General features: G+C 36.9%; 2 protein-coding genes across 2 annotated transcripts in view; one reads left to right on the forward strand and one right to left on the reverse strand.

Moving 5' to 3' along the window:
• DCAF16 (DDB1 and CUL4 associated factor 16) overlaps positions 1-652 on the reverse strand; it is a 7,439-nt gene extending 6,787 nt beyond the window's left edge. The window contains exon 1 of the mRNA XM_008058621.1: positions 549-652. The gene's annotated coding sequence lies outside the window, so the exon portion shown is untranslated. The remainder of the gene's footprint in view (positions 1-548) is intronic.
• A 301-nt stretch (positions 653-953) lies between these two features.
• NCAPG (non-SMC condensin I complex subunit G) overlaps positions 954-16,570 on the forward strand; it is a 32,205-nt gene continuing 16,588 nt past the window's right edge. The window contains exons 1-12 of the mRNA XM_008058622.2: positions 954-1,112; positions 1,892-2,095; positions 2,581-2,809; positions 4,208-4,353; positions 4,641-4,725; positions 5,678-5,870; positions 6,442-6,591; positions 10,503-10,643; positions 11,144-11,267; positions 12,547-12,633; positions 12,953-13,132; positions 15,754-15,864. Of these exons, the coding sequence (XP_008056813.1) occupies positions 1,002-1,112; positions 1,892-2,095; positions 2,581-2,809; positions 4,208-4,353; positions 4,641-4,725; positions 5,678-5,870; positions 6,442-6,591; positions 10,503-10,643; positions 11,144-11,267; positions 12,547-12,633; positions 12,953-13,132; positions 15,754-15,864 (1,761 nt within the window). The 5' untranslated portion in view covers positions 954-1,001. The remainder of the gene's footprint in view (positions 1,113-1,891; positions 2,096-2,580; positions 2,810-4,207; positions 4,354-4,640; positions 4,726-5,677; positions 5,871-6,441; positions 6,592-10,502; positions 10,644-11,143; positions 11,268-12,546; positions 12,634-12,952; positions 13,133-15,753; positions 15,865-16,570) is intronic.

A 16,570-nucleotide genomic window follows, 5' to 3' on the forward strand; every position in this document is an offset into this window, starting at 1 on the left:
AAAAAAAAAAAAAAAAAAAAAAAGAAAAGAAAAGATTTTCAGAGCTATTCCTCAAGTTGCCATCTCAGAATAACCAGCTCAAAAACACACCCGACAAGTACATTTTGGGGTGGCATATCCTGGTCTCCCGCCGTCATGCTTTGGGGCGGTGCAACCCGAGCCCCAAGAGAGGCGTTTGTTTCTGTCTGATACAATTAAAAAAAAAAAAATGCTTAAAGACTCCGTTTCTGCTCTTCTCTCTCGGCACCACCACCCTAAAGACCCATCCGCTCGCGCGTTCCCCTTTGTCGCACACGTCGTCCCCCCGCACGCCTGTTAACTGGGCCTCCGCAGCGGCTCCCAGAGACTGGAACTAAGGCTTGGAAAGCACCGCTTCGTCTCCACTAGACCTCGAGCGTCGCCCTCCTCGGAGGCAGCCGCGGGGCCCAGCCTTTCCCGGCGCGCCCTTTCCTTGCCCGACGTCTCTCGAAACGTGCCCCTCCTCTCGGCATTCCCGCCCCTTCAACCAGAGCGGAGATCATGGCCCTCCGCAGATTTCCTGCTCTCACCGGTAGAGGTTTCTTCTTGCTCGCCTCGCGCCCGGCGGCACGAGCCGGCCAGGCCTATCGCCACCAACCCGGTCCCGGTTGCCGCACAGCGGCTCCGCCCCGCTCAACCAGCCGACACCACTTCCGGCCAAGCCATCGGTCCGCCCTGCTCTCCCAGCCGGCACCACTTCCGGCCGAGCCAACGGTCCGTCCCCTTAGAAAGGCCACTTTTCTCCGGGAAAACGGCCGGACAGACGCTCTGCGCATGCGCCCAAACCGCGGGGTTGGAGCGGTGGGGGGGGGCGGATCTCCCGCTTCCCGCTCTCGCCTTCAAAAGTCTCGCGGTAGTTCCGCCTCCCGCGGGAGTTATTTGAACGTTCCCCAAGCCGGTTAGCGGGAGTCTTGAGTCGATTTTGCAAAACGCTCTGCCGAGGGGCGCTCGGGCGAGGCTCGACCCGGCCGAGTACCGCCGCCATGGAAGCGGGAAAGAAGCTGCTGTCGACGAAGGAGGCCTTTCGGCTGGCTCAGAAGCCTCACCAGAACCAGGCGAAGCTGGTGGGGGCGTTGAGCCGCGCCTACGGCCAGGTAAGCGCGGCCCAGCCTCCGCCAGGGGCTTTGCGTGGCCTTTGGACTCCAGCCTTGGTCGCCTTCGCGACCCGCTTCGGAGGGACGTGAGATCCGGAGAGAGACGGCCGGCTGACCCGAGGCCGCCTGGGATCAGAATGGCTTCGAACCCGGGCGGACCATTCGGCGTTGAACTGGGCGAGAGGCCACCCCATCCCCCCTCCCAGGTCACCCTCGCAGCGGCCGTCACTTTAGCCCTCTCAGGGGTCACCAAATACCAAGTTGTACATGAGGACCTATCCCCTCCCGTCCCCTTAAGTTCTGTCCGAGTGGAGCCCTGAAAAAAAGCATAGGGTAGCGAATCTGGGGAAGATCCATGCATCTCGAGGTCCAAAAAGCGTGAGGGCGTGAGATGCGACGTGGAAGTTCTGTCCACAAGAAGCGTCTGTGTGACAGGAAGGCCAAAGTGGGAGAAATAGGCGCGCCAGGGTAGATGTATGTTGACTAAGCTAACACTAGAGGCATCTTGCGAACTCAAGGGTGAAGAAAAGAAGAAAACCAAAGACGTCTTCAGCTGTCAAAATGCAAGCCTGCGTGCCTTCGGGGAAGCGCGTTGTGGCCTGGGGAGAGAAGTTCACGCAGACGTGTTTTCCTTTCGCTGGTTTGGATGATTGAGGGTTTACCCAGTAGAGATTTGGGTGTGTCCAAGGGATGACTGGCACTTGCAGCGGTTTTAGGGTAATGTTGGGATACGGGATGCTTGTCAGTGCAGTCTGCGAAGGGCTCCTTTTGTCTTTCAGGTGGACGATAAAACAGGTTTTCACGAGGAGTTCGTCCATTACCTTAAATTCGCGATGGTGGTGTATAAACGCGAACCAGCCGTGGAGCGGGTGATCGAATTTGCGGCCAAGTTTGTGACTTCATTTCACCAGGGGAAGGTGGAAGATGAGGAGGAGGAACAAGATGGTGGCATTTTAAACTATTTGTTTACTTTTCTCTTACAGGTACTATGAAAGCTAGCACTTTAGGGAAGTGTTGTCCAACATCTTGCCACGCTAAAAGAGCCACGGGAGTTTGTATGCGTTGCACAATTACCTTTCTAGTGATTGAGGAAATGCACATGAGTCTATTTTTTTATAGGAAGTATTAGATCTATTGTTAAGATTAGAAGGTGGACTTCTAAAATAACTCCTGTAGTAAATTTTTAATGATCTCCTTAAAGCAGTTCTCACGTGTTTGATTTAAATTAGTTTTCCATTTTAGAAGTAACTACAACAAGAACTGTGCTCTAGAAACTTGGCAAAGACTTATTTCACACTTTATTTTGAGACTGTAAGATAATGTATCTAGTATACGTATGGATGAAGGTAGCATTAGAGCTTCAAGTAATGAGTTGTAATTTCTTGAATTCTGAACATATAGAATTCAAATAGTATGGATTATTTAGGAATGGTATGTGACTATGAATCCTTTTTTGTTTCTGTTTTAGTCTCATGAAGCAAATAGCAGTGCAGTCAGATTTAGAGTGTGCCAGCTCATAAACAAGCTTTTGGGAAGCATGCCAGAAAATGCCCAGATTGATGATGATATGTTTGATAAAATTAATGAAGCCATGCTTATTAGATTAAAAGATAAGATTCCAAATGTGAGAATACAGGCAGTTCTGGCCCTTTCACGACTTCAGGATCCCAGAGATGATGAATGTCCAGTGGTTAATGGTATGTGTAGCTTCTTAAATTTTTTTCCAGTTTTGTTGATTTTGTTAAATTCTCAGTAGTTTAATCTTTTTATTATGAACTACACATTTGGGAGAGTACAGGTAATGAATATCTGATAAAAATAATAAATAGCAAGTAGCAACCACACGACTTAAAAAAAAAAAATAGAACACCATCAGTACCATTGAAACCTGTTTGCATCCTACCCTATTGCATCTGTCTTCCTCTGTGGTAACTGTTATCCTGAATTTTAGGTAATTATTCTATTACTCTAAAAAAAAATTATTTTTTTGAGTCGGAGTCTCACTCTGTTGCCCAGATTCATACAACAGAATGCCAGAATACTATAAAAACAAAAACAAATGTTTCAACGTAGATGAATGTTACAAATAATCACAAAAATATAGCATGACTTACACAAAATGACAGGAAAACTTAATTCAAAATTTTCACCAACCTGAGCAACATAGCAGGACCTCGTCTCTACAAAAAAAAAAAAAAAAAAAAATGCCCTGGTGTGGTGGCATATGCCTATAGTCCTGGCTACTCAGGTGGCTGAGGAGGGAAAGGGAAGATTGCTTGAGCCCCAAGAATTTGAGTCTGGGTGACAGTCTAACCCCAACTCAAAAAGAGCAACAGAAATTCTAATGTCAAAAGTTTAAATCTGCCCTTATGATTTGAACTTTTTTGTTTCTTATTTAAGAAATCTTTTTCTACCTCTGGGGTCATAGTTATATTTTACTTTTCTATAGATACTGACGTATATGTTGAACATTCTGTTTCATTGCTATCTTTGTCCCCGTTACATGTTGTATAATCACTTTTGGTAACTTTTTGGTGGTTGATACTTTTTGGAATGAAAAGATACACATATTAATACTGTGTAAAACAGGTATTTTGATAGTCAACATGTATTTGATAGTAAAGATGGGGAAGATGTGAAAGTACAGATGAATAAGTATATTTAAACACAAGAAATGAGTTTGTGTCAGTAAGTAAAACCAGAAGTTATTTCTTTTTAGGACTCATTAAAAAAATAACAGGCGCTTACAAAGCCATGGCAGTTTAAAATAAACTGCTTGCTATTCTAAACTTTCTCCTAAGTATTGAGGCCTAGCAAAGACATAATCTTAATGATAGATTGATTCTTCATATCTTTTAGGCCTATTTGTTTTCAATTTTAGTCTTCAGGCCTCGTTCACTGACTAATTCTTTACTGTGTCCTTAGAAGGAAAGTTGGAAAAAACCTTTAGCTAAAATTAAACGTGTAAGACCAAAAAAAAAAAAAAAAAAAATTGGTGTCTATCATATTAAAGACTTTTTAAGATATCAAAATGTGGACTGTTTTATTAAGTATAATCATTTCTTTAGTATTAAAATGGATTGCTTTATTTTTAGCATATGCTACTTTGATTGAAAATGATTCAAATCCAGAAGTTAGGCGGGCAGTGTTATCATGTATTGCACCATCAGCAAAGACTTTGCCAAAAATTGTGGGGCGCACCAGGGATGTGAAAGAGGCTGTCAGAAAGCTGGCTTATCAGGTAAATAAGTCCAATATTTTTTGTAGGTATGTTCTAAAATGACAAGAAGCCATTTTCTTAAAGTACTTTTGGAAAATACTTGGCACATAGTGATGATTTCTTTAATTGAGATTTTTATGGTAAGCATAGGTAATTTAGGTAGAACCTTTTTGTATTAAATGTGTTACCAGATACTATTTTTTGGTGATTCTGGGTAGTTTTCTAAGATGGCACTATTACTATTTATCAGATGTCTGAATTGTGTTGAGTTTAATGACCATCTTTTTATTATTATCTTTTAAAAAAAGGTTTTAGCTGAAAAAGTTCATATGAAAGCTATGTCCATTGCTCAGAGAGTAATGCTCCTTCAACAAGGTCTTAATGACAGATCAGGTAAGAAACCCATCTTTATATGTAAAACTTTCATAAATTTTGAGGTCAGATTTAATATAAGTTTAAGAAACAAGTGTCATGAATTAGATCAAGTAGGCCTGTCATTCCCATGAGCTTTGTGAAAGTATCTAGGTATATTATACAGAAAACATATCCTGAGGTTAAAGGTCTTGGCATTTTGAAGTAGCAGAGCTTTTTTCTTTCAACATTCCTGTTTTTTACAGATAGAGAAGCTATACTTAAATTTACAGAACTAATTCATATCAGAACTACTAGGACAAGATCTCTCTTTTTGCCCATTCCCTTAAAAAAAATTGCTATCCCCTTTATGTATACCTTGATATGAATGTGTTCTGTACATCAGAAACAACAAATTAGGAATTTCCTCGTATTTTTCCCTCTTGCCTATTAAACTAGACTATCTGCTTATAGAAATGATATTTTAAAAATTGCCAACTCCCTTGAGAAGGCTAAGATGGTGCTACTGTGCTGTAGCAAGAAAATCAACTTGCCAGAGGACTAATGACTAGACATGCCTTAAAAGCTAAGAATAAGGTTTGTTCAGTGATGTATGCTTGTATAATTCACTATTGTAAATAGCAATCATGTAATAGATGAAGTTAGGCAACAAGTGAAATAATAGTTATTACATATTCTAGACTAACGCCTGAAGCCAAGTTGAACCCAAAGGAGAAGGAATATTTTTTTGTGTGTGGACTATGGTAGTGTTTGGGTATTTGGTGCAGCACCTTTTCCATTTGTATTTGGAAGTGACTATTACAGTGACTTTTGCAGTATCATTGTACTTGTTTTTCTATAGTATGTTTAATTGTGCTTCTTAATTTCTACCTATTTATATTGTAATTATTGACTTTATGTTAATTAAAACAAATTCCAGGAAATGGAAGCTAGAAGGATCTTTTGTTCACTTATGTTTCGAATTACTCAATAGATGCTGTGAAACAAGCAACGAAGAAGCATCTTCTCCAAGGGTGGTTACGTTTCTCTGAAGGAAATATCTTAGAGTTACTTCATCGATTAGATGTGGAAAATTCTTCTGAAGTGGCAGTTTCTGTCCTCAGTGCCTTGTTTTCAATGACTCCTCTCAATGAACTTGTGGGAATCTGTAAAAACAGTGATGGCAGGTACAAAAAGGATTCATTATTTGAAATGTAATGCTGATTAACTTCTACATTTAATTGGTTTTTCTTCATGACTTTAGATTACATTAATACCTTTTTTCTATTCCTCTTTTGTTTTCTTTACTTTGATGAATATTCTCTTCTTTTTTTTACCCCCTCTGGTATAAGAACTTATTACGTTTTCATAGACATCTCCTTTAGCTGTGTTTCCTCCCCCCAATTTATTACTTTGACTTTTGCATTAGCCTACCATAAGAAAATCCAACAGCATGCACCCATTGTGTATGTTTACTTATTGATTTCCCTTTTTTTTCCAGATTAGAAAATATAGTTTATTTAAAAGTAAATTAGAGAGGGAGAGGGAAAGAAAAGATTCATCTTCCCAAGGTAGGGGAGGTGGGATTCTTTTTTTTTAAATTCTAAGTTTCTTCATTCTTTTTATGTGGATAAGTTAATGACTTTGTAATTAAAAGGATGGTGGTTTTAAAGCAAATCTCCTGCTTTTGTACTCTGTCCAGTCTTTAACTGGATATAAAGATCATGCTTTCTTTTATTTTCTTCCTTTTAAATTAAGGAAATTGATTCCAGTGGAAACATTAACTCCTGAAATTGCTTTGTATTGGTGTGCCCTTTGTGAATATTTGAAATCCAAAGGAGATGAAGGTGAAGAATTCTTAGAACAGGTTTTGCCAGAACCTGTAGTATATGCAGAGTATTTACTGAGGTAAAATTTTTTTCTTTTGGTTTGGACTATGCTTGTGTTGCTGCATGTGTGAACCTCCCAGCCCCCTTCCTCAGAGTCATGCTTGATTGGGAATAAATTTAAAACTCCTTTTCTGGACATGCAGGGATAAATTACATAGGCAAATGCATTGACTTTTTTTCTGAAGACTCCTGTGCTGGTCATACTGAAAGAGCAAAGTCAATATGTTTAGAGTTATTCCTCAAAACTAAGATGTGATTATAAACATTTCTCCATAAAGTTGATTAATGATGGTGTGTTACTTTTTGAAACTGGTTAGCAGACTTTCTGTGAAATGCCAGATAGTAAATAATTTAGAGTCTGTCTCTGTCACAGTGACTCATTTCTGCCATGGTATTTATTTATTTGAGTTGGGGTCTCACTCTGCTGCCCAGGCTGGAGTGCAGTGGTATGATCACAGCTTACTACAGGCTCAGTCTCCTGGGCTCAGGCAGTCATCCTTCCACCTCAGCTTCCCAAGTAACTGGGACTACAGGCACATGCCATCGGGCTTCCTAAATTTTTTGTAGACATGAGGTTTTGCTCTGTTTCCTGGGCTCAAGCAGTCTTCCCGCCTCTTTCAAAGTGCTGGGATTACAGGTGTTACCCACTGCATCAGGCCTGCCATTGTAAAAGCAGCCAGAGACAATGCAAATAAATGTATATGACTGTTTTTCAATAAAACCTTTATCAACCTTTATGGACACTAAAATTTGAGCTTTTTATAATATTCATGTGTGAGAAATACTTAAACAATTAAAAATTTTATAATCATTTAAAATATAAACATTATTTTTAGCTAACCCTAACCACAGGTAGCAGGCCTGATATGATGCATGGGGTGTAGTTTTGCAATTCACTGTGGGCTTTCGTGGTTAGTCTTATTCGTTAAAAACTATCTGGCTTTTTGTATTAAAGTTTTTTTTCAAAATAAAGCTTAAAATTATTTGAATTACTGTAATACCTAATTATTTCACTTTAAAATTATGTAAGACAATGCATTCTTGTCAAAGTTCACTTACAGAAGTATATAGAATAAAAGTAAGTAATTCCTTCTTTTATCTCCTATTTCCTTAATCCCATTGGATCTCCTTAGCATTAACACCTAAACAATTTGAGATGTGTACTCATGTCTTCCTCAGCATTTGAAATATACACAATAGGTTTCTTTAAACATAGAGCATGACCTACATACTGTTTTCTTGGTTTTTATTTCCCACCTATTGATATCTGAGATTATTATATATTACCTATAAATGTGTTACAGTTCTAATGGCATATCATTCCATTGTATGGTGGTAACATTTAATTTATTCCTCTGTTGATAGACACTTAGGGTGTTCCTATATTTCACTGATGAAAGCAAAGGTGTGTTACATTTTCTTGTAAATATGTGTACTTTCGGGATTTTGGGGTGTTAATTCCCAGAAGTGGGATTGCTGTTGATAGATGTTGATGTTTTTAACTTTGTTTTCGATGAGTTTTTTTAAAAAGCTTTCATATAATAAGAATTATGGACCTAGATTCTCTTTGTATAAAATATAGTTTTCTGCTTTTGGTTTATAATGGTCCCACATATATGTTAGGCAGCAAAACTATGAATGCCTATGAATTTTCCTGCAAAATTCTAAATCTAAGATAAATATCTGAAATATGAGCCGGTATCCTAAATAACATGTTTTAATGGCAATTATTATAGGCATTGTCATTTAATTAGGTAATTCATTATAATGCTATTTGGTCCCTGTTGAAGTGTTTCCAAAGGAAGGCTTAAACAACTTCAAAAAATTTTTATAATCATTTTAAAATGTAAAAATTACTTTTAGCTTGCAACCGGTAGCAGGCTGGATACGGTGCATAGTCTGAAACATAGTTTAATAATATGAAAGGGGATGCAAAAAACCCTGGAATTAGCTTTTGGAGGGTGGCTCCTTGTAGTACAGGCTTCCCTCCTTGGGTAAGTGTTTCAGGAACCCATTGGCATCAGTGTATCACTAGCATTGTTGTGAGAGGCTTTGTTTGGCTTCAGTGAATTTTTTTTGGGGGGAGGTAACTTATTTCAGTGCATTTGCCCACTTAATGATGGGTGATTTGTGAGCACACCTGCCCACACCATGCTGAGTTTTCAGCAGTTTTTGATTAAAAAATGGCATGACTCTTCTACCCCACTGTTACTATTTACCTGATCTTGCCCTAGCAACTTTTTTTTTTGTTTCCCTGATGAAAAAAATTCTCAAAGGGAAACATTTTGCTGATGCGGAAAGGTGAAACAAAAAATGGCAGAAGCACTAACAGACATCAAAACTGACGAGTTCAAAAACTCAGTAGGTGCTGGGCTTGGTGGCTCAGCCTGTAATCCCAGTGCTTTGGGAGGCTGAGGTGAGTGGATTGCCTGAGCCCGCGGGTTTGAGACCCGCCTGGGCAACGTGGCGAGACTTCATCTGTACAATAAATCAAAAAATCAGCCGGGCGTGGTAGCGCATGCCTGTAATTCCGGCTACTCGGAAGGCTGAGGCGGAAGGATCGCCGGAGCCCAGCAGGTCGAGGCTGTGGTGGCCGGGAGCGGCCACTGCACTCCAGTCTGGGTGACAGAGTGAGACTCTGACTCAAAAAAAAAAACCAACGCAATTTTTAGTAAATTCCTCTTTTTTTGTTCCCCCTCGTATGTAATTAATATATGTTTATAGAAGGTAATATTGAATATTTAAATGGCATAAAAGAGAGGGACTCTAAGGACAGTTTCAAAAGTTGACATGTAAAGAGCTTGATTCCTCTCTAAAAGGTCAGGGATTAGCATTTCATTTGTCACTTAATCTCAATTTTGAAATAAGTAACTTTAATCAACTTACTTTCTTATAAAGAGAAAAATTTTAAAAATGTTATTTTAGTCATTGTTGAAAGAATGCTTAAGAAATAGAATGGTTTTCTTTTTGGAGCAGTGAGCATCACTAGACAGTATTAATTTACTCAAGTACAGAAACTAAATTAAACTGATAAATTGTTTCCTGATTATCTCAGGAATATGTTTTCAGGCAATTTTGTTTATTTTAGGCAGGAGATTCTTTGACTAAGAACTCTGATATGAAATCATTTCCTGATAAGTGAGGTATTTACTTAAATCAGGGATCTCAAATGAAGCTTATTAAGTTAAGGTAAAAGGAACAACCATAAAATTTACAGAAAGCTGCCTTAAGTATATATTTTTGGAGAGAACCTTAAAAAAACTTTGATCTCTACATTATAATAAATATCTTTTAAAATGATTAAGAGAAGATTTCATGGTAACTAAAATTGGTGGGTCAGTTTTAAGTTGTATTATGTGAAGTGTTTTTGTTTTGTGTAAGGGTCTCGCTCTATCGCCCAGGCTGGAGTGCAGCAGCACAATCACAGTTTATCACATCCTCGAATTTCTGGGCTCAAGGGAGTGAATTCAAATAGTTGTTTAGTTAATCAGTTAAAGATCCAACTGGGTGCAGTAGCTCATGCCCATCATTCTAGCACCTTGGAAGGTCGATGTGGGAGTACCACTTGATTCCCAGGAATTCAAGACCAGCCTGGGCAACATAACGAGATGCTGTCTCTATAAAGATTGATAAAAAGTAGCTGGGTGGGATGGCATGCACCTGTAGTCTTAGCTACTCTGCAGGCTACAGACAGGAGGATCATTTAATCCCAATAGTTCAAGATTACAGTAAGTGTGTGCCACTGCACTCCAGCCTGGACAACAGAGTGAGACTCTGTCTCAAAAAAAAAAAAAAAAGTTACACGGTATAAACATCAACTTATTTGGACTAATATGAACTGAAAATCACCCATTTCTGATCTAATGGCGAGAGTCAATTCATGTTAGATGTTTCTTAGTAGATTCTCCTTTATTAATTCTTTTGTTTTAGTTACATCCAGAGCATTCCAGTTGTTAATGAAGAACATAGAGGGGATTTTTCCTATATTGAAAATTTGATGACAAAAGAATTTATAGGTCAACAATTGATTCTAATTATTAAATCTTTGGATACCAGTGAAGAAGGAGGAAGGTATGTCCAAATGTTAACACTTGTTCTAATTTCCTCTTTTAATGTCCTATATTGAAATATAGTCTCGTTATAATATAATTAAATATATTTGCCCTAGCTCTCTCAAGTGCTAAAAAAGTTTTCTTTTTCCCTTTCCTCTTCTATATATTTCCATAAATATATATCTACATTAAAAAAATACACATATATATATTTTTTTCTAGTTATGTTTATTCAGAATAAATCAATAAAATTAAAGTTTTCGGCTAAAAATTTTCTATTTGTGAATACAACTGTTAGAGAAAGCTAGTTGCATTGTCTAAAAGAAAATTTTTTTTTTTTTGTAGAATGTGAATTTTTGACCTTAAGTCTGTACATATGGATTTTGTACCTTTAGTGATAAACATAAATGAAAGAACTAAGACAAATGTAATAAAATCTACAGGGCAGGTAAAATGTTAGAGATAAGATGTATTCTGTCATAATGGCATTTAAATTAAAATAGTTCTTTTTGACTGCAGAAAAAAACTGCTGGCTATCTTACAGGAGATTCTTACTCTGCCCACAACCCCTATATCCCTGATTTCTTTTCTTGTTGAGAGACTACTCCACATTATTGCAAATGATAATAAGAGAACACAAATTGTAAGTAATTTTCCTTTTTTTTTTTTAATTAATAGTTTTTAGGGGTACAAATAGTTTTGGTCTAGGTTTTTATACCGCTCATTGTTGATGAAGATAAGAGGTTTTGGTTAATGACATTGAATGTTGCTTTGTTTTCTCTTTAGAAATATTTATTTTGTCTTTTAGTTTTGTCTTTTGAGTTTTAAAGTTTCTTGAAACTGAATCTTTCTCTCTCTCTCTCTCTCTCTCTCTGTCTCACAAACACACGTATACACACACTCAATCTTTTAAATGTTATTCTTCTTATTTTAGAGTACCTATTATTTTGTTGGATCAATTTGAAATGGAGCAGGTTTGGTAAGAGGTGACAAGTGAGATGAGATTTTGCCCACTGGGCACTAGAGTGTTTAAGAGGTTGCTTAAATCATACAAACCTGGGTTCAGATCCCCTCTGACAATTTCTGGCTTTGTAACTTTGGGGAAATTAATTAGCCTATTTATTCATCTGCAAAACAAGAATAGCAATGAAACCTACCTTTTATTGTTCAATGAGGTAATGTTCATAAAATGCTTGATAAATACTGAAATAAATGTTACTTATTAATTTAATTGATTATCTAATACTATTTCTAAAAGTGTTATTTTTTTCTTGGGATAACCCAAAAGAACAGGTCTGTTTCATTCTTTTCATAAAATCTTACAATTTGAGTTGTAGGTTAATTCAGAAGTCATCTCTTCCGATCTCTTTGTCATTCCCCATGAGCGGTTATTCAGCATTTGCTTAAGGATTTTTATTTGGGAGATAAAGTACTCCTGATCAGCCAACTCGAATGTCCAAATAGTTCTGAAAGTCCTTCCTTATGCGGCCGTTATTTGTGCATTGTGTACCTAAAGGGAGAATAAGAGGATATTCAGTTTTCTATTTTAACTTCTACATTGTTGAACAATGGAAGGAGTTGAGGGTTTTAGGCAGATATTTTTAGTTTAGGCACCATAATTCGTTTCTGTTTTCAAGCACGATATGGGGATCCTTTATTTCCAGTGTCTATGTGCCTACTTCCCTTTAGGTAATTTCAGTTTGTAGTCAGATGTATTTTTTGGTCTGTTTTTCCCTAAAATTGTCTAGCAAACAAAATGTTATTTTTACCTGTATATTTTACTTTAGATATTTTTGTTCTATTTTTCAGTAGAAGGTAGACACTACTTGGAGCTTTTTGTAGCATTTTGATATTATTTGCTGATATATTAAGCATATATTAACATATACTAAAGCATGTACTCTGAATTATAACTTTATCAGGTTACAGAAATTATCTCAGAGATTCGGGCACCCATTGTTACTGTTGGTGTTAATGATCCAGCTGCTGCAAGAAAGAAAGAACTCAAGGTAAGTCTTCAAAATTGAAGAAATGCTTGAGTTCGTAGTGTAGTTGTATAGGTCTGTTATTTCCTCTTGTACAGTTTTGAAATTGTTCTCACAAAATCAAATTGTTTAATTGTTAAACTATAAGAGTATCTAAAATGTTAAGAAATGTCAGTCTGAAAGATTTGCAAATCTGTGTTAGGGAAATTACAACTTTGTATTCTTGGCTCAGCTTAAATTTTGCGTTGTTGAGATATTGAATAATGCTCTGGAGTTTGCTACAGATTTTCATATTAATAGTTTTTGTTTGGTGTTGAAACAAACAATTTATATCTTTCCTTAGATGGCTGAAATAAAAGTTAAGCTTATTGAAGCAAAAGAAGCTTTGGAAAACTGCATTACTTTACAGGATTTTAATCGGGCATCAGAATTAAAAGAAGAAATAAAAGCATTAGAAGATGCCAAAATAAATCTATTGAAAGAAACAGAGCAACTTGAAATTAAAGAAGTTCACATAGAGAAGGTATAGATAACTTTTTCATACTAAATCTCAAGTGTTGTTAATCATCTCAGTGAAATCTTATTTTACTCATAATAAATTCACTCTGGAGAGGCTTATAACAGCAACATGAATTAAAATGAAAAAAAAATTCCCCACCTGTTTCTATTTTTGGACTTTGGAAAGGCTTAATTAACTGTAATGATTGTAGCTAGCAGTTTGTTTCCTTGTCATGTTTAATCTCTAGAATCTGAAATCTTTATTTTTTGCCAGGGAAGCTAGCCTTTCAGTGGTTTACTTCTGAGGTTGTTTTGTTTTGTTTTGTTTTGTTTTGTTTTAATCTTGAATGGTTTAAAAAGGAAAATGCACTCGTTTTTTCCTTATTTGTGGAAGACCCATGACCTTTCTACTGCTAGGAAAACAATTTCTATGGGGACTGTACCATCATACGTGTTTCTTAAATCTTAATTACTCTTATTTTTAGAAAAAGCTAAGCGACTTTGTTATTTTTAATGAAACACTAAACCTATGTATCTAGTGATATTTAAAGTTTTATTTTTCAGCAGTCTTTTTTAACTTTGCTAAAAAAGTTGCTTGATAAATTAGTCTCTTAAATGTATTATGTCTTTCCTCATGAAAAGCTTTTTATTGATGGTATTGATAACATTCTATCTTATAACAAATGATATCTTAAAATAAGATAGAATGGTATTAATTAATATACTTGATATTAACTTCAGATCTTTCAGGATTATGTCCTCTGTAGTGAACATCATTATTATTATACTTTTGGTTTCGGAAGAATTTTCTCATAAAGAGAATGCTGAATAGGAGAGTTTACCATTTAGGAAAGTTTCATGAGTTCTTTTATGTCCTTGATCTCTCTAGCCATAGACATCCCTACTCTAATACCCCACATTCCCACAGCACATACTTGAATTTTATTTTCATAGCTAGTAACTTGTTTTTTTATTTGACAAGATCTGAAGATCATTATAGGCTATTAAGTTCAGAAAGCAACTTTAAAGCAAAAACTGAAAATATAATTTGAAAAATGACAAACTATAGGTTCAAATTAGAAAATTAGCAAAAGTGGTCTATTATGATTAATATAATATCTTTAACTTGCCTTAACCATTTATGTGTCCCGTTGTCCTGCTTGAGAACTATAAATTTGTTACAGTACAATTATAGCACTGCATAATAGATGCTATGGTCAGGGAAATACAGAGGTTTTTTGGAGAGGTATGTAATGCTGGTAGATACTGTTGTCTTCCCTAGAGGAAGCAATGTTTTATCCTGAGATTTGGATACAAATAGCAATATAATCTAAAAGTTATGGAGTGCTTTTTTGGGGGTAGTCACTGCATTAATCACTTCACAAATGTGAATTCATTCTAGTCTTACTATAATACTGTTTGGTTAGTAATATTATTATCTTCATTTTATAAAGGACAAGTAACTTGCCAAAAGTCATACAGATAATAAATGGTAGAGACAGGATTTAAAACCAAGCAGGGACTCTAAACTTGTGCTTTTCACATACCGTGTTGTCTCTCCTGTATGAATTATTAAAGAAATGTTTAGACATGAAACAACATGTGTGATGGGCCAAAAGTTAAAGAGTACCTGTTGTGTTTTAAAACTGTAGGTCCACATGATTAGAGAATTGAGGGAGGTACGTGAGAAATCTGGGGGAAAATTATGGGCTAGGTCATATAGAGCCTTGTGTAAGCAATATAAAAGATGTTGTGTCTTAAGAATGATGGTGAACCACTAGTATTTCAAGTGGTTGGATGAGATTTAAGTCTTAGATCATTGTTCAGGAAATGGATTGGAGAGTGGTAACAGTCTAGACAGGCATAATATTTGGGAGACTGTTACAGTATGTAGGGTTGATAAGATGGCAGCCTTAAGATAATGACAGTGAATATGGAAAGTAGTGATGAATTTGAGCGGTATTTGGGAATTAGTAACAGGAATAGGGAGTCAAAAATGTATTCTTGGTTTTTTGGTTTAGATAATTGGGTAGATGATGATTATAGTATGAAGATAGAGATTAAGGAGTACAAGAGGTTTGGATAATAATGAGCTGTTTCCCTTTTGGAAGTACGAAGTTTGAAGGGCCTTTGGAACATCCAAGAGGAAATGTCTTGTAGCAGTTGTACATATGAACCTGAAACTTAAAAAGTTATCTGGGTTAGCTCATAGATGTTGAATCACTGAATAATATCACCCAGAAATTATGTATAGTAACAATATACTCCTACACAAGGCCCTGAGAAAGCAAACATTTAAGGATGAATGGGCCAGGCTCGGTGGCTCAGCCTGTAATCCCAGCACTTTGGGAGCCCCAGGTGAGTGGATTGCCTGAGCCTGTGGGTTTGAGACCAACCCGGGCAATGTGGCAAGTCCTTATCTCTACAATAAATAAAAAATTAGATGGGCGAGGTTGCACATGCTTGTGGTTCCGGCTACTTGGAAGGCTGAGGTGGAAGGATTGCTAGAACCTAGCAGGTTGATGCTGGGGTGGCCATGAGCATGCTACTTCATTTCGACCTGGGTGATGGAGTGAGACTCCAACTCAGTAAAAAAGGAGCAGCAGAAGATTCTTACTAATGCCGAATATTTTGTCTTCATTTTAGAATGATGTTGAAACACTGCAGAAGTGTCTTATTTTGTGCCATGAACTATTGAAGCAGATGTCCATCTCAACAGGCATAAGTGCCACCATGAATGGAATTATTGAATCTTTGGTATGACGTGGACTCAGGCTTTATTTTAGTCCCTTTCTCTCTCATTGTATAAGTAATATGTTCCTTAGGGTTCAAAAGAAAGAAAAGACTACTGTTTCAAATACCTGATACATATAATTAGTAAAAAAAAATATAGTAGTTCATATTGTGAGGATTAAATAAGATAATTATAATGCATATATACATAAGTTATAATCTTTCAGAAGGTTTGAAAAAATTATTTTATATTGGAAAGAGATACAGAATATCTTCTTTGAATAGTAAGATGTGCTTGGAATCTTTTACCTGGCGTTTTTCTGTTCGAACAGACAATGCAATCTCATTTTCCTCCCATATTAATAATATGTAATTTATTGTCCAATCTGTTCTTCAAAAAAGATGTGAAGATGTGGAAAGACGTATTCTTGATTCCTGAAAACCACTTCTCAGCTAATCGATGATATATTCCATCTCTTTATTTGAATTTTTTTTGTGCAATTTGAATGGAAAACTTCAAGGAAACACACATTTTTGAAAAATTTGCACTGGCATAAGTTTGTCCTATATAATCACCAGCAATCTCTTTATGTCACCTGGAAGGGGACGTCCAAGTGATTTGTTAGATTTACAATGTCCCCTCAGGGGCCATCCGAGTGCAAAGGGTTAAATTAGCCCTTTACAGGTAATCTCCCCAGGGATATAAGTACTGTAAGACTCCAGAATATTA

The sequence above is a fragment of the Carlito syrichta genome, unplaced genomic scaffold (assembly GCF_000164805.1).
Source record: "Carlito syrichta isolate Samal-C Ts95f unplaced genomic scaffold, Tarsius_syrichta-2.0.1 Scaffold303517, whole genome shotgun sequence".
NCBI lineage: Eukaryota > Metazoa > Chordata > Mammalia > Primates > Tarsiidae > Carlito > Carlito syrichta.